The sequence below is a fragment of the Ischnura elegans genome, chromosome 13 (assembly GCF_921293095.1).
Source record: "Ischnura elegans chromosome 13, ioIscEleg1.1, whole genome shotgun sequence".
Lineage (NCBI taxonomy): Eukaryota > Metazoa > Arthropoda > Insecta > Odonata > Coenagrionidae > Ischnura > Ischnura elegans.
Window position 1 is genome coordinate 1,323,554 of NC_060258.1, and position 18,629 is coordinate 1,342,182.

At 36.4% G+C, this 18,629-nt stretch overlaps 1 protein-coding gene across 1 annotated transcript; it reads left to right on the top strand.

Moving 5' to 3' along the window:
• Positions 1–677: 677 nt before the first annotated feature.
• Positions 678–4,934, top strand: LOC124170333. The gene is made up of 7 exons (XM_046549060.1): positions 678–1,166; positions 1,313–1,573; positions 1,781–1,993; positions 2,295–2,539; positions 2,732–2,891; positions 3,040–3,139; positions 3,461–4,934. The coding sequence occupies exons 1-7, from the start codon at positions 956–958 to the stop codon at positions 3,510–3,512; spliced, it is 1,242 nt and encodes a 413-aa protein (XP_046405016.1). The 5' UTR covers positions 678–955; the 3' UTR covers positions 3,513–4,934.
• The last annotated feature ends 13,695 nt before the right edge of the window (positions 4,935–18,629 follow it).

The following is an 18,629-nucleotide window of genomic DNA, read 5'->3' on the forward strand; positions in this document are numbered from 1 at the left end:
ATGCTTAGACTCTTTCAGTGCATTTCCATTTGAGAACTACATGCAAAAAATTAAGAAGCTCATAAGGAAGTCAGACAGGCCACTGCAGCAAATACACCGGCGCATAGAAGAAACACAACTTTCTGGCCATAGATTTCCCTCTAGAACTTCTGTTGGAAAACTTGATGAGAAATCAAGACACTTTAATGGCCCTTTGTGTGGTCTGAGTGGAGCCCAATACAGGATATCAAATATTATTGGTGGTGAAGTGAAAGTGAATTCGAAGTGCGATGGATTTTTGTACACTGCTGATGGTGTAGTTGTGTTTGTTAGGAATTTGGTATTATCAGATGAGAAAATTTATGTAGTGGGTCAAGCAATGGAGAAGAAAAGTGAGCTATTTACAATTCCATGTAAATCCTCTGTGCTCAATATATTCCTTGTTCACAAAGAACCTACTCAGAAATTATCACTGTGGGGAATTGATAAAATTTTAGGAAAGTGTGTCCTTCTTCCCGTTGGTGATAATGAGTTATGTGTATTTCCTTTGCTCCACACGAATAATGTGTGATGAAATACCCATTGAAATATGATTGGATGCTTTCCCGGCAAATTATGTGGGTGAACTGTTCTCGCGATTCCCACTGGGTTAATTCTTCATAACGACCAACGTTTCAAGCTCCATCTCGGTGCTCATCATCAGGGCTGAATGTATATTGGCATTGGCCATTATGAAAGTTTAACCCGGTGGGGATCCCGAGAACAGTTTACCCATAAAATACCCATTGTTTACAATAAATTCAGTCAGGAGGAGGCTAAGAAAACAGTTAGAATAGTAGTAAAGGTCACACTCACTAGTGGGCTATGTTATTGTTGTCTGTGAGTACATACTCTATTATGTGCTTTTAAGTTGATTGGTATGCCTTTCTATGCTAAAAACTGACCAATTCACAGCAAATGTAATTTTCGTAATAGGATGTCGAGAGCAGATATGCAATTTGCTATTGTCGAGTTTTTTGATGGACTGCAAATCATCCCATCAAAATGGTTTGTGGATGAGAGCCAAGGAGAAGCATTTTTCCCATCATATTCTAATGATAAAAGATATTATAAGGCTGTGGAAGCAGTGGAGGACCCTCAGAAAGGGTGGTTGAAGCACCCCATTAAAAAAGTTTGGGGTTATGCAAGTAAGTAATCCACTTCACTAGTTTCAAATTTAATTTTAAGCTTAATGCAACTCCTATGTTAAAGTGCACTCCTAAATTAAACTTTTATGTTTAGCTTTAGTACATTTTATTTGTTCTTATATGCAGTTTTCTTAATCAATCTGTAGGAAACATGGAAAGGGGACGGGAGAAACTGAAAGAAGTGGAATTTTTTTCTGACATTAATACTGAGCCAGAAGAGACTGAGAAGAAAAAAAGAAGAGAGAGAGCCGCTTACAAGATAAGAGAAAGAAAGATCAGAGAAAGAAAGTTAAGCAGTGATTCAGAGGAAAGAATCGATTCCTCTTCTGATGAAAATAGCCTGGCACCATTTCCCTCCTTCAGTGACACTGAACTCAATGAAGGAACTCAATCAGTGAAGTCAGCAGGTAACTTCATAAATCTTATATTTGAAGTGCATTGTGATATGAAAGGGACATGGTCTTTTTGTATTTTGTGACAAATTGTGGTACATAATGCCACCATAAAGCAGTCACTATTGCTCTTTTTCTAACTAAATATCTCTGAAATAACGAAAATGTTCATTCACCCCTAAACTGGGTTGCATCTAATTATTGTATTGTTCTGTTTTATAGGAACTGTCACTAGAGTTGCAGAACAGTTGGAAGGATTAGATGGCAATAATGGGAAATGTGGGGATAAAAAGGGAAAGAAAGATCAAGCTGCCCTCAAGAAGAGGAGATTATCTAGCAATGAGGAAAGTTCAGGAAGTCTTTCCTTTGACATTGTAAACAGTGCTCCATCATCTTCTCTTTTATCCAGAGAGTCTGAAAAGGCCAATTCATCTGGTAAGCTCATGAAAGAAGGAAGCTCTTAAAAGACTAGCAGTAGTGTAACCTCATGTGCGTTTTTGGTCGGAAAGGAAGAATATGCATACATTTCATACAAGCCATCAAGCCTTTGATATGTGCTAGTAACTACAAAAATTCGTATTGCTTGAGTTCAATTTCAAATAAGAATATTTCCTTATTCTAACATGTATCATGAATAAGTAAGTTGTAATAAATGACGTAGGAAAACAAATGTGACAGTTGTTGTGCACAGCCATGGTTAGAGGAGTGAAAGTCATTGCAACTTTTATTTCAATAGGTAATGCAGATATCTTACGCCTCCTAACTGGCCTTGGGGTGAAGCTGAACACCATAATATCTACGCAGAAAGAGATTATGACCAGGCTTGATCGGCTGGAGAAGAAAGTTGGAGGAGGTTATGCGGATGAAGGAAGAGAAGACCATAACCATGATATGTCAGAATTGTTTCCTCTTATGTCTTTGAAAGACGTGGAAACTTTTGAGGAAAAACTCAAAGTAGAAAAGGAGCGGCGCCGAATGGTTGTAAGTTGAAATAATTTAAAAATCTTTGACAAAAAGTTAACATTAGCACTCCATGTATCAGCTGGTAAATATTGTGGTGACACACAGAGATTAAACCCTATTATGGATGCTTTCTTCTGTTGGATACATTTACAATTTCATTATGTCATTAACTAACCTTAATTATATTAACATCTTTATATATTTTAACAGGTGGACCATTTAAAAACTATTGGTGGCCGAGATATCAGAAATGCCATCTTCAGAATGATGCCATACCTTTTAGGCAATGAAGTAGCCGCGCTCTATTCGTGGAAGGGAGGCAAAGGGAAGATGATATTCTGCCAACTGCAGCTGTGTAAAATTATCATAGGTAATTATTAAACTTCCTGTGAGACAAGAAATAAGGGAATCATTTTTTTGTCCTTTCTCCGGAAGATTTCAACCATAAAGAAATATATGGTAATTTTATTTTTTAATATTTATGCATTATTAACTGTGTTGCTTCTATTTATCTTCAGATGTGACGAGACAGCAGTTCAATGCTACGGAACATGAAACATCCGAGCCTGTTAAGAAGTGGCTGGCTAAAGCTAAGGAAAGGATTGAGAGGGGGAAGAAGTAAGTTATGATAAATGTACTTTCAGTTAATAATGTAATTGGTTGACCTATGGATTGCTATAGTTATGTGTATCTCAATAAAAATAGATAAAAAATTCTCTGTCACAGTATTTCGCTGTTTCGCCATGGATCTGTTTCAAATATTTAATAGCCTTCTTTATTGCTGCTCATTTCAAATCTATTTCTGATTCAATTAAATATGAGAATCTTAATAAGTCCATTGAAATATCACTACAGAATAGTATTGTGCATGGAAATTAATAATATTTAGTAGTGTATACTTTGCATTTACATGAATTATTTTTTCTTTATTTCTCATAGGAAGGCAATGAGTCAGCCGTTACAAAATGGAGATAGCGAAGAAAACAATTGATTCAATGGAGGATGAAAATTTGTAATTAGGTCATTGTAAATGGCAAATTAAAATGCAACTAAAAAGGGGAGACCACCTATCTTGCTCCACCTTTTTTAATGCCTATATAATTCCAAAATAATGCAGCACAGTATAGTTTGGTCGGTTGGTGTAGTGATGAGTGCCTTTATTTGGCTCTCATCCTTGGGGTTCGAGGCTTCATCACAGCAGTATATTTTGTAGTCTTCATTTTAATCATGCGGCAACAAGTATTTCACTAATTTTAATTGCAGCAAACATAAGCGTGAGAAAAGTTTTTTAGCATCACAACGGCATTTATGTATTTAAGCAGTGTCATTTCGAAGGGGGAGCTATGAAGACTACACTTGCTACCATCCTCAAAAACATGAGGAAAGGTTAACGGTGGGCAATGACTGTGGCTTTTTTTCAATAAATTACATTTGTAGGTGATCCTCTTGTTATTATGCTGGAAGGTTGCGAAAGATTTTGGGAAGCGGTGAGCACAAGACACAATTTGGCGTAATTGTTGATTTTAAATAATCAACCTTTATTCCATCCTATTTTTAATTGGACTAATGTTTTGGAATGGCTCTTTCAGTATGTACAGGTACTTGAAGTAAACTTTGGAGTAATGTGAATTACAAGTGTTAGAGAGATATGGCAATTTATATTTGTTTTGTGATCTTATTTATTACATCTGCACTCACATTGCTGCTTGCCCTGAGCCTTAACGGAATGTGCTTTTGGAAGAAAAGTTTTTCGTTTTTAATTTGAAAGTAATACAAAAAATTAACATTTTAGCGCACACCAACCCTTCTAGTGTAGTGTATGCTACCGTCATATCTCCGCGTCCGTAATGACTCTGCTTAAATACCTAATCCCCGTTATGATGATAAAAAAATTTTCAAATTAGTGAAATACTTGTCACCGCATGATCAAAATGAAGACTACAAATATTACTACCGTGACCAAGCCTCGAACCCTGGCTCCCAGGATGAGAGCTGAAGACGCTCACCACTTCACCAACTGACCCATCTGTACAGTGCAATGTTATTTTGGGAATATCGCTCGTTAAAAATACCGCTCGAAACTTAATTAATTGCCACCAAACTAAGGCCCATTCAGTGTAACCACTTTCAGTTCAGAGATGTGTCCGCCATTTCAAATGCCATAAAAAATACGTCATCGAAAAGGTACATGGTCTCCCCTTATTAGTTGCATTTTAATTTCCAACAGGTTTTATTGGAGAAAAGTTGTTCATCTATTGTTACTTAGGGCCCCTTGCAGACGAATATTCAGCTCCAGGTAAAGAAATAACCACTAATTAACAGTACTTTTTGGGGTATATTACCTCACATTGAGGTCTTCCATTTGTTCATACCTTTTGTAATTTGGTTATAATAAATGGCAATTTAAATCCAACTAAGTAATGAAATATTATTTAATTTATAAATCCAAAGAAAATGCATTTTCCTAATTCAACCCTCAGCAATGCTGAAATATCCATACAGAAGGCTGGCATAATTATGGGATTTTTGTAATTCTTGGAATAAACACCATGTTTCCAGAACATCTTTGAGATATTCATGGCATTATTCCAATAGAAATATCAATATATTCTTATGGTGATATCCAAGGAATATTCCTGAGGAATATCCTGGAAATATTCCTGAAGGAATATCCTGGGAATATTCCTGAAGGAATATCCTGGGAATATTCGTGGACTATGCTGGGAATATTCCTGGACTATGCTGAGCATAATCCTGAAATATCCCAGGAATATTCCTATGAGAATATCCCGGGAATATTCCTGAACTATGCTGGGAATATTCTTAGAATATCCCAGGAATATTCCCGCAGGATATTCCTGGGATATGCGTTAGGGCGGACGTATAGTATATACCAGGAATATTCTTGGGATATCCTGAGAGCATTGAGAATATTCTAAGAATATTCCAATATACCTTAGAGAATATTCTAAGCATATTCTTGGGATATTCCTCTGCTGTGTGGGTCTAGTGAATTTTTAGGGAGAGAAATGATAAAATTTTTATATTGCAAGGTTCAGTTAGAAAACAGGTTCATAATAACAAAGCCATTGAAGTTGACATACCTGAGGACACTAAAAGCACAGTTCAACCATGGGCTTAGTAAGAAAAAAGTTAATGGAGAAACCAGGTACAAAAGAAGGAATCTGAAGGGAATTATGGAAACGGAGTTCAGACTTCAGAGTTCAATAAGCCCACCGAATAACATTGAGAAACGAAAAATTTCTCCTCGTCGTCGTTTTTGTTGCCAAGACCATCCCTCGTTACTATTTTCAGAGGCACTTTACAAATTAAAACATTACGATACAGTCATAAAATGAAGCTCATAATGAACCAACGTAATACATAAATGTGCACCAACGTAATGGAATATGGTTTTAAAAAAACTATGCATGTACATTGAATGATAAAGTTCACTACATACGGAAGATCCAGGTTACTGTGAGGTGCAAATACGATACTTATGCAATCGATGGATGTAAAGGAAAAATATAACAGATAATGGAGCAAATAAACCATATGCAGCTCGTGTCGGTCAAATCTAGTTGTTTAGTAACAATAACAAAACACACTTTCACACTTCATCACTAATGTTTCGGCCATTTTGAAAAATTACGTCACCGACGCTAGCGCCGCTAGTGGCGCAGAAACTTCGGAAACAGATTTAATCCGTATTTAAAAAGGATTTGGAAATCTAGATTTGATGTATTATGAAATCTCCCTAAAATACAGATTTGATCCTTTTTGTGTTTGTAGGGTTACTATGCTTCCAAAGTTTTTTATATAAAATATTAAAATTCCGAGGTGGATGTCAATGGCAAGATGGACGCCGTGCGCTCATATCATTCACGGAAATCATTCAAGCAAATTAGAACATGCCTGAAATTTCATTCGAATGATCATTCGAATGCTGGAAATTTCCGTTATACACGGTGAATGATGGGTCATTCGAATGATCTTTCGAAAGATCTTTCGAATGATCATTCACCGTGTAAAGCCGCCTTATAATATGTACAGCCCTATGTGTGACTGATATCTCACTCATTCACTCACTGATTCACGTATACAAATTCCCGAACAACGTGCTGGGAAGACGAAATTTTTAAAGGGGAAAAATCCGAAAACTCAAAAAAGTCGATCGGTTTTCGAGATATATCGATCCGAATAAACATTGGAGCCTTATGGGACTGCAACTTTTTCCATGTATTGCCTACTTGCAAATGCCTCAGGAACATGAAATTTCGATGACAAAAACTAGATTTTTTTTCGATTTTTTAATGTGAAACAGTTTGCCATATTTTGATTACAAGTATTTTTTATAATTTTTTTAAATTTCCAATGCTTTTCTTACGGGCCTAGCTTTGGATTTTTTAAAATCAACTTGCAATAGTTGTAGAAATAAGTGCTTAACATATGAGATACTAGAATTTTTGGTTGATTTTTTGGTGTAGCACTCTTTGCAATATTTTGATTTAAAGTATTATTTCTAACTTTTTAAAATTACCAATGCTTTTCATATAGGCCGAACTTCGGTATTTTTTTGACCTATCTGCAATAATTGTAGGACAAATTCCTTTAAATGCAAGATACTAGATTTTTCCTCAATTTTTTTTGATTACTTACAATTTCCATAACTCAATCGAATAACGAGTAATCAACGACAATCGATTTTCCAATGAAATCGCGACTCCTACAACGTTTGGTAACTAACAACACATCCGCCGTGAAGTTTGCATTCCCTCAACACAAGATTATTCTTCGGAATTTATTTTTGCCACTTCCCGACGACGTAGATACACTAAATTCCGGTGAGTGATGCCTTTCTTGTGCCCCTACGAGCCGCTAAAAGAAGAAAGCAGAACATTTAATTTAAACGGGTGACACCGTCGAGAAACCTTGCTTGCACTACAGCTAAAGAGCCGGTAAACTGATGGTAAATGATGCCACGTTTTACTCGACAAACACATGAAATCCCCCGATAACCCCTTGGGATCCCCTCAGAAAAATAAAAATTACCTAATAAGTCGTATATTTCGTGTACCATTCATCCCAGTTGTATCGTTTTTATTGATTCGGAATGGGAATTGTGTCGGCTATATTAACCCGTCATGTTCAATTATCCATGCACATACCCATAATAAAACTTCAAATTTTTAAATGTACATTTCTTAACAAAATAGTAGAGGCGAAATGCTACTCTTTGCTCACGGACATCTAAACGCGATTTTTTTAAACCACTTCACCATAAGGTACGGCCACGAAATTCGCGTGAATAATGCCTTATTACAGCGCCTATGCACCGCTATGCGGAGAACACAGAATTTGTAATCTATACGTGAGTAATAGGGGAAACTTCATTGTTCCCGCGAAGCTAGAATTTTTATTGTGGGTAGGCAAGCAAATTGTATGCAGGAAAACCCCTCGAAATTTCACGCAGCTTCCTAAAGGACCAGAAGAATGAGGGGGGTTTTAGGGGGAGTAGCCCCGCGCGCGCGCAGCGCAGCGAAATTTTAACATTATTTTTGAATATAAATTTAGCAATTATTTATAGTTGTAAGTCAATATTCCGTTAAATACAGAAAATGTATAAAATATTTGCTCCCTCATCGGCTGCGAAAACAGTTCAGAAAGTTTATCGTACGGGAAGAGGCGGAACTTCGAAATAGCTCGGGTAATAAATAGCCAGATGCTATTCCGAACAAAATTATAACTCCTCTTCATTCAGAATACGGGGTCGTTGCAATAATGACCCGCGGAATAGCATATGCTATTTATTGCAACGCTTTTCCAGAATAGCAGCCCAAGTTCTGTTTAAACTTCTAGAAATCATCATTCACCTTGTCCTTTAAGACTAACGGATTAGAAGACCATGCTTGCTGCATCCTCGAAACTTTCTCTTACACTTTACTATCAACACGTCGCGTCGTCTGACTACGATGTGATGAGTACTATCGAGCACATGGCCTTGATCGAGCACTACCGACTGCGCCATGTCAATTTCTTACGAACGTTCATTCAACAGTGAACAAATGTATGCATGAATGAAGAGAAGAATACTTAGAATACATATACAATAGAATTTTACAATCCATCAAATCCCTCCACTCCCTCAAAAGGAGACAGGAGTTAGCACTGGGGCACAGCGTGCAGTCCGCCCACCACAAACCCCGACGGGGTCAGGCGGCACTACGGCGGGACACCTGGCTAAAGCTATGATCGAGAGATAATGCCATATTAAGTGGCGGCTCGTGAGTCAAATGCTAGGAGGGGCGCACTCCACCGGTGGCGAGGGGTAATAATTTTTTAATTTTTCATGTATTTCATTAATTTTTTACGGAAACCTAGGAATTAAATTTTGTGATGCCATATGTTCCGTTTTTTTAACAAAAATACCTAGTTTTCCTAATAAAGCTTGATTAATAAATACTAAATGCAGCAGACTCTCAGTCATACGGATCGGCTAAGTTCGGACTCAGGATTATACTGATCAATGATCTTGAAGAATAAAAATATATTTGCTGCGATAATATGCAAATACAAACGAAAATACGTAACTTTAGGGTTTAGCGTCTACATTCTTTGTGCGGATATGCCCGCAATACACTTCTGTTGTATGTTTCGCAATCATAATGCGTTAGTTGTCAAATCCATACAACATTTGCAATGAATTGGGTAGCAATGACACTTGCAACACCTGAGGAGGGAGGGGGGTGACACTGACTTCCACTAGGTAACAAACACTACTAGAATGCGCGCGCTCTGCTATTGCTGATGTAAACTTAGATGGCGGTGTTCGCGTTGATTCTTGAATACAGTATGATTTAAAATCAATAAATAAACATCACACATTTTAACAAAATATGAAATACTCACATGACTTTCGTTATATTGAAGAAGTCCATCCTTCTTTCCTTTTGCCCAGCAAAGTGATCAATTACACGTTCGTTGAAATCAGCGCCGGGCAACAATTTCTTTCCAATTGAGCACATGGCAAGGGCACTAGTCTATAAATAAACAAGGGAAGACACAAACTAGGCCGACGAAAAATAGGACCAAAAAGAACAAGGTGCCTGGACACGAACTTGGGACAATTTTTCCCTATATTTCCCTAAAAAACGAGCACTGTTGAATAATTCAAAATTGTTTTCTTGAATGTACACGCAGCACTAAGAAACTTCTTAATTGGAAATTACGCACAATTAACTCAACTATAGGAATTTTGATCATCTGCCTACTTCATGATAGTCACTTTTTCCAAATAATTGTCTTTTGCACTTCTTACAACTGCCTTCTCTCCCTAAAAAATCCTCTTTCTTTCTATGAGCTTTCTTATAATACCAATCCTCCATCGAACTTTGTCTCTCACAAAGTTTCTCGTACAAATCTATTTGTATTTCTGGTTCTGACTAGTGTAGTGATTATCATATACTAGACCTCACAAAGCTATTATTTAGTACTTAAAAGGGTGAGTCTCCTAGGTTTATGATTGGACTATAATTATATTCAACGAGAACTTTATGCAAATGAAATGCATCTTCCAACTGCTGTATGTCTGTGCATGTGTGCTTTCTGTAAATGGGAAAACCATGTTTCTTCCCCACCCTTTTGACTGTCAAATCCATAAAATTGATACAATTTTTTTACAAGTTAATGGTGGGAATATCGCTATGACCAATTTTACGAGTATTAAAAAATAACACCACATCATGCGAGATATAAAACAGTGGTATGCGAAACATGCGAGATATAAAAATAACATTACATCATACGAGATTTAAATAAAATGATGGCATTCATGAGCTGATTCGTAATTGGATCATACCGTTTTACATAATAATATGAGCATAAAAGTCGCTGCAGCTCTATGTTATTTTTTTGATTCTTAATTGACTTTAGAGATTTGACTCTTTGAGAATCCATTCGCATCCCTTGTTTAGAAATTATAAATCACATACATTTAACCTTAAAGTTCTTAAAGTACATTGTCTCCATTAAATTTTGCATTAACCAATTTGGCAGTGTTGATCACATTTTGCAGGGCTTGATCATGTTCCTCTTCCGACCTTCCCATAATAAGTAACTCATCTCCACTCACAATGAAATAAGGATTTCTACCAAAACAGCCAGGAGCATTAGGGAATCTGTTGACAAAAGCAGAGAGAACTGCGTTCTGCACGAGGAACATATTGACTGACTTCGATCAAGGTGGTTCCTCACACTGCTTTGTACTTCCATGGTCTTGATAACAGGGGCGGAATTCTGTACACGGCTACCAACGATCGTTGGTATCGGTAGCCTCCAACGCCGCTTTCACTGACAGAAACTCGATTGGTGGAACGTCCCTACCGATACTCGTCGGTGCAACCGGCGACTTCATTATGTCATGCTTTTGTTGGTAGGAAAGTGGCACCCGCCCTCGAGGCTAGGTGCATAGACCAATCAAATTTCTCGTTTCTTCACATTAAAAAATGAGACCCCGAAAACGCCACAGCAGCCCGTGATGAAGAAAAAAGGAGTTTATCAATACTTTTTAAGATACTTACGACCTTCAATTATACAGCGAACTCAATTCCTTACTCCAGTTGTTGCGACGTGGCTTGTACCAGGAGAACTTGCTGTATTTACTATCGCATTTTTCTACCCTAAGTAGATAAACGTTAATATTCAGGGATTTGACCCATGCAGCAGAATCGATTGCAAACTAGCTTAAAGGCCGTGCATTACACGTGTTTTATTCCGCGTAAAAACCATTATTCCCGGAGTAAAAACGGAATAAATCTGGTGTATAAATGATCTAATGCCAGAAAAAACCGGATAATACATGCGTATGCTCAGGAAATCAATTAGGGGACCGTTGTAGTTCTTCCATTCTCCACCAGGGATAGGGCTTCTTGTATACTATAATTATTAAAATTAAAATATTATAATTGATGATCGGAAAATGGCATTAACTATGCAAACGGTAGCACTTCACTCATAAAAAGGTAATAAGACACAGGAAATATATTCGTTCATGACTTTTCATTTATTGTCATAGGGAAAGGTTCCTCAGAATAAAATGATTCATCAGGAAATACTTACAGGACAAAACACGAGGGGTGATGATATGAAAATATACACCTGTGTAATATACAAAACAAAACAGGTTTAACAAAATTGATTGAACATCCATGGTTTGCTTCAAAGCTCAGTGGCACGAGAAAGTTATTCGTAAACGTGAATGAATGGTTATATTCCGTCAAAAATCCAGGGCAGTCGTTGCGGCAGAGGAAAAAACGCGTTTTCCGTTTGTTCGAGTACCATTCTGAAAATTGAAAATAAAGATTTTACTGGAATGGTTAGGTAATGTACTGGCCTTCCACATCCAAATCTTGTTTAAGAGCTTTTCGGAATTCAATCCCTGCGTATATCGTGGTTTACACTGGCAGTGCAGTACACCGTCCGTCGGATGAGATGTTAAGCCGTGATCCTCTTGGCACCATTCGTTAAGAGTTGTCTAAGGCCGTCACCGGGTTTCTGTCCACTGTTAATACTATGTTACTTATCCCAAGCTGATCCATTTCCGTTTCCCAATTAAAGAATAATCAATCTTTATGTTGGATTTTCCTTCGCAATCAGTAATATAAATTCTGTCCTCACCCCTACTGAAGACAATTTACGCTCGCAATACCCTAATACATCTCTAGAGAGAACAAGTAAATTCAAAATTTGCCCTTGGGTAGGTTATTAAATAGCCCTTGCTTCATTTCTTACTCTTTCCAGCACTTTTTGTTATAGAAAAATATAATTAAAAATATTTTTTTTGAGTAAACGAAGATAAGAGAATATTCTTTAAAAATTTAAGGAATCAAATCCTAGAAAAATAAAATAAAAAAGATCCTCGCGTGATGCTCGAACGCAGAATCTTTACTTGAGCAGTAACCTTTGCCATAACCTTTAAGGCACCGACATCTCGTAGGATTTCATAGGACATAAAGTTTATGTACGTAGATTTATTTTTTTAGAATTTAATGCTAACTTTATGTTTTTCATGGGTGTTTTGCTGGGCAAAAATGAGTACCAATCGATTTCCAGGAGAGCCATGTATGCATTGTTTCGCAATTCATATATTTTTTATATGAATTCATGTCTTTTTTATCCTTACAGGGAAATAAAGGCACATACATACAATACGCTGTGGATGATCTACCGAATCTTTATCCCGCAAATCAGCATGGCAATTTGGAGGATGGAAACTTATGACGACATCATATTCCATCTCGAGACCTTTGCGATAACCGTGTCTTGGTCATTTCTGTTGGACGACAGTCATCCGATGGCAGACCGACGATGGTACATCGATGGGTTCGCATTTTTCACCTACTTTATCCTCTTACCAATTTTTCTCACCCAACTTAAATATATGGGCTATGACACCTTCCCGTTCGAAAAAATACTCTGGGAGGATCTTAAAGCGGTAAAAATCAGGGTGGAACGTTCATTTGGAAGAAGTACATCTACATCCACATCTTCATATACATATAGGGTAGAATGCCCTATTGTTGGCATCCCCCCCGTTGTTGGCACTATATAGCAAACTGTGTTACATTAAGAGCCAGAGAAGCATCGCATTATTTATGCTTTCGTATTTAGTAACAAAGGAGTTTTACTTAACGCATTAGTGCATAAAGTTATTTTTGTCAAATATTTATTCATAGTTTTATTTAATTTACATATTTTTTTAACTTATTTGGAAGAAGTAAATGTACACCCACATCTTAATATATATATACATAATTGGTGTTTTTTTTTAAATTCAAAAGATATGTTTAAATTTCCATAATTTAAGATCGCTCTGAAAATATTTTGTTAACTCATATTATGCTCGAGCGACTAATTTGTTAACATTAGGGTTGTATTTTTTAGATTTTTATTTGGTGATTCTAACAATGAGTGAAAATTTAGACGTTGTTTAAAGTTTTGATGGAATTATTGCCACTCCAAAACTATTTAAAACTTTTTAAATTGTTCATTTAAGTTTTCACAAGGATTAGGCCCATCTTATTTGTTACTTAAGCATAAAGTGAGCACGTGTTGAAATGGAACTGTCCAGGGGGTAATGTATTAACTTGAATTCACTGCCTCATATTTATTGTGATAATTAAGTTGGTGGATGGGAAAAATGGTTCTATCTTATGTAATCGGTCAGACGTAGTTATTATTATAAAATCATCACAACGCATGGATGACCTGTGACATCACATAAGTACTGCGAATATCCTTGGTGATATATATTAAAATTGATTTAATGAATCACCCTATCACAACCTTTTCTAACGTTTTTTAGACCGTATCGTATGAATGAATTTATTACTCCAACTAAAATGTACACTTATTTAACAACAAAAAATAATATAGAGGAGATTTAGGTAGCTTTAATGGTTAAAATAAAAAAGCAGCATGGAAACTACCATCTTATAAATTAAATTCAAGGCAGGCCAGAGAACGAAAACAAAGTACACATAGTTTTTGAAACGTCATCGTTATGAAACATATATGTGACAATAACTTACAATAAACAAGAACAAAGTATAATATATGAACAGAAAAAAATAAATATCTTTTTCCACCTATCACAAAAATATAAAAATAATATGAAACTAGAAAAATAACATTTATTTGTAATTTATAACCATGTTCGGTTCCAGAAATTGTTTGAAAACTACCACTTCGCAAAAAAATAAATTTGTGTGGTATGCATGTGGGCACCCTAAATGGGGTACTTGAAATGGTTCTAATTTATATTATAGGCTCAAAGGGTTATTATTATTCAAATACCTCTTCATACAGAATTGCCTGTGACATAAAGTTATTGAATCTTTCATTTATGGATTATTCACTCTTTCTTAGAGGTTGATTTTGTTATATTTGCCGATTTTTTTAATTCAAAAGATTTTTAAACATCCATTATTTAAGATCGCTCTAAAAAATATATTGTTAACTCAAATTTTACTCTAACGACTAATATTTTGTTATTAGAGATGCATTTATAAATTTTTAAATGATTGTAACAATGAGTGAATATTTAGACGGTGTTCAAAGTTTTGATGGAATTATTGCAACTCGAAAACTATCTAAAAACTATGCGTTCATTTAAGTTTTCACAAGGATTTGACCCATCAGATTTGTTACTTAAGTATAAAGTGAGCACTTCTTGAAATGGCATTGTCCCGGGGATAATATATTTACTTAAATTGACTGCCTCATATTTATGTATACATCACCAGCCCCTACATCAAAGGCGTTGTAAATATCTGGATGCGCTGTTCCCAAGTTTCTGGCGTGGTAGAAGTGCCACAATCTTTTTTTGGCAATATTGGACTTAGGGTACGGTCCAATGAATGCTACTTTCGCCACCATAGAGTCCATAGGCGCCAAATTCACTAATTTCTAGTAGGACCGGTCAGGAGCGAAGTAAAAATGGCGGAAGTGAACGAGGGCGGGATAACTTAGAATATAAGATCGAAGTGATGGTTTTAATTGCAAATGGAAGCGATTATGGTCAATAAATGTTAATAAATATGTTCGAATATCATTTAAAGAATTTTATTTTCTCACATCGATGTTCCACAAAGTAAAGCAAGAAAATTTGAACTGTATTTCTCACATCTACCCACGCCTACCCCTTCTAAATGAAACTCATTGCCCTAGTAAAGGAAAAAGTAGGTATTCCTCCGCTAACTTGGTTGAAACATATTCACTTATAATAGCTAACGATTATTATGAAAGATTAATCCATTCCAATCATTTTTATATCTAACTTTTCCTCATATTCTAATGAATTACATGAGAATTGATGTACATGCTCTTACCATAGTTTCCTAATCTACATGCTCCTTTTAATATGTTTTATTACCTTCTGAATGTAAAGGCTGCTTCTCGACACGTTTGAGTTAATTTTGTGAGAGATACGAGAATGTCTAAGGATACTAAGTGCTTGGTATATATTTATTTGAATCACAGTTTTACTTACATCTATTTACTATGTACGCCTACTTCGCTTACTTCGTAGTCACACCTTTACAGAAAAAAGGCGTCCAGATTCAGCGTCCAACAACTGCAACGTGAGTAAAATCTCCATTGCCTCAGTGAATTCCCTTCGCATATCCGCAAAAAAATGACTCGCTCCTCTGCAGACCCTAGTTTTCATGGATGCATCTGGAGCGAGGCGGGAGACGGGTGTGTGACGTTTTCCGTGACGACGCAGAAATAACCGAATGCTTGAAATCACTGCGACTGTAGTTACGGTGAAGATAGCTGCTCCGGCTGTTACCAATGCTATCAACAGGATGTCTTATTCATCTCTTACCATTAATATGATATCCTTAACACTCTGAGTGCCAGCTGCTTCTTTAAAAGCCCTACTGAAAAATCCAGCCATTTATGCTAAATTCGTTCATTTTTTAAAACATCAGGATCAAAAATATATTTATATCGATGCTTATTTCAATAAGAAAAGAATTTGCTCTTCTTTGTGAAATAATTGAGTCACATTTATTACTAATTTCAAAAAATATAATTTAACAATGAAAACCTACTGTTTATGAAAAATAAAAAAGTTGCAACATATGATGTACCGCCATAAAATACATAATAATTTTGTTGTTACGCTAAATTTGAACTATTTAAGGCATGAAAATCATAAAAAAGCATTGTTCCAAGAAATTCATTCAAAACCTGGATGACAAAAGGAGTCACTGCTTCCCCTACGAACGGCTCTTTCCTCCAAATAATTTTCACACCAAGTGGCCTAACATAAGGATGCCGGTAGCTACGGAGGACTTTTCGTCCTCAAGGCATCAAAAGAACTCTTTTCCCATCGAGCATTTTATTTTTGAAATAACAGAACCACTAAGCAGTAAACTGGAGAACTGTCACGGGCAAAATATTACAGCTTCACGCAAATAAAGTCAATAAAACAGAAAGACGTAATATTACGTTCATTCCATTCTTCAGAGAGATTAACAGGACGTAATATGACGTCCATGGCACGCAAAGTGACTTGATGATAAGTGCTGGTGATAAGTTTTGGGTCCCGAAACAAAGACAACGCACTCCCGCGACCGTCATAAAAGGGGGAGGCATAGGAAAGGCATATATTGGGCATTCGTTCTCCTGCGTAAGAGAATCTCCGACGGAAATTTGCTGCTTTCGTCTCCCATCCCATGATCTGATCGTTGGATTATTCTTCCTCATGGAATAATCCTCCAAGATCGTTGGAACATTGAAAGCGTGCCTGGTTTATCTCTTCGCTTCCATAGCGTTGAGGTGTTTTCCCCGTCCCGTTCCTTTCGTTCATATCCTTTCCCAGAGGAGTCGTCGGGCTCCTATCGCGGCCGCGCCTCTTTCCTTTTCGTTCCTCTCTATCCCCTCCCCGGGTGATCGGCCGAGTAAGCCACTGCTTGACTCTCCCCCTGTGTGTTGCATCGTCAAAGGGTTCACTCTGAACACTCATACTCTTTACTTTCGTCTCCCGGTCCAGACACTTCTAGACGCATATTCACGTCTTTATTAGCAAAAAGATTATTGTTCTCCGGGGAGAAGGTCCAAAAACAACCCTCTAATCTACCCCCAATCCTCGCTATCCTAAAAAAACGCAAAAACGGAACACAGAAAAAGAAAAAGTACGTCCACTGCAGTGAATTCAAAATTCAAAAAGAAATATTATGAAATATTGCTACATGTAAATTGAATATTGTAACTTAACTGATTATTGTGCTAATACTGAAGTTAACTGATTATTGTGCTGATGCTAAAGCCAATAAAATCAGATGTATTCATGAGTTCAGGCGTTTCTGTTGCTGATAATTATAAGTACCAATTTTTTTTTGTTCTATTCTGTCATATATTTAGTCGCATTCTGGGACATCGATGCATTATGTAAATCTAAATATTATTGTAATATTTCTGAATCTGTTATATTTATAACCATATACGTTCCTAAGGGACACACTTGTCTAGGAATAATAAATATCATTTTCTATTCTATTTCATTATAATGACAATCCCTGCGCCTACATTGTGAGGGTCAACTCCTGGGCTTGTACCTTGGACTGATACGCATACGTACCACTTATAAGAGGATCAATTTGTTGGCAGTGGGTGGTAAAAACCAAAAAACAGATTACACAGGCCAACAATGGAAAACTGTTTTACAAAAAATACCTTGTTCTTATGTTTTTTAAGTTGCTTAATTCAAATATGATGGTTTTAAAGTTGTATCACCCACCATTTATTCACATCTTACAGTTAAAATTATGAGATCAAGCAATATTTTTGGAATTTAACAGCTTTTTTGCTATGATATAATTGAAAAAGTAGGTCTAATGAACGAAGATAGTGGGGAATTACTATTGGTACTTCACCTAGAAGTTCAGCAAGCGATTAATTGTTGGAAAAACTACACAAGAAGCTTCAAGGAAAAAAGTGAAAGAAACTGAAGACCAATTCCAGTTGACAAGTGAACCCTGTATTATCACGTTTTAGTAAATACGTACAATTTTATGATGTCACACAGTGTTTCATTAATTTCCTTGTATATGCTTATGGTGATACAAACAAACTAAGGCCAGGTTTGGATTCAGCACATAAAATCTATTAAGAGCAGCTATATAAATAAAAAAGTTTTCATACAAATTTTTTTGTTGGCCTGTGTTATGTTTTGCACCGGAGAGACCACGTAATTCACCTTCCTTCAAATCAACATTGTTTCCTTGGAAACAGTTTCGTTTCAGCCCACAAACCGAGTACGAGACACGGTTGACATAAAGTAAAGGTTTGCCCGTTCGCAGTTTTATGAATGGGGCACTCATATTTTCACCAATTATAAGAGAATGGTTAACGCAAACTGTCCATTTCATTTTTAAGCTCAATGCTAAGACATCCATAATATTATTTCTACTGTGTAGATACCTTTTTCTCAACTAATAAGCAACCAAACTCTTCTAATGAGGTACCAAAATGCAAAGAATTTATCGGAGAAAATGCGACGGCATATATAACTTCCTAAATATTGCTATGGTTTCCTAAA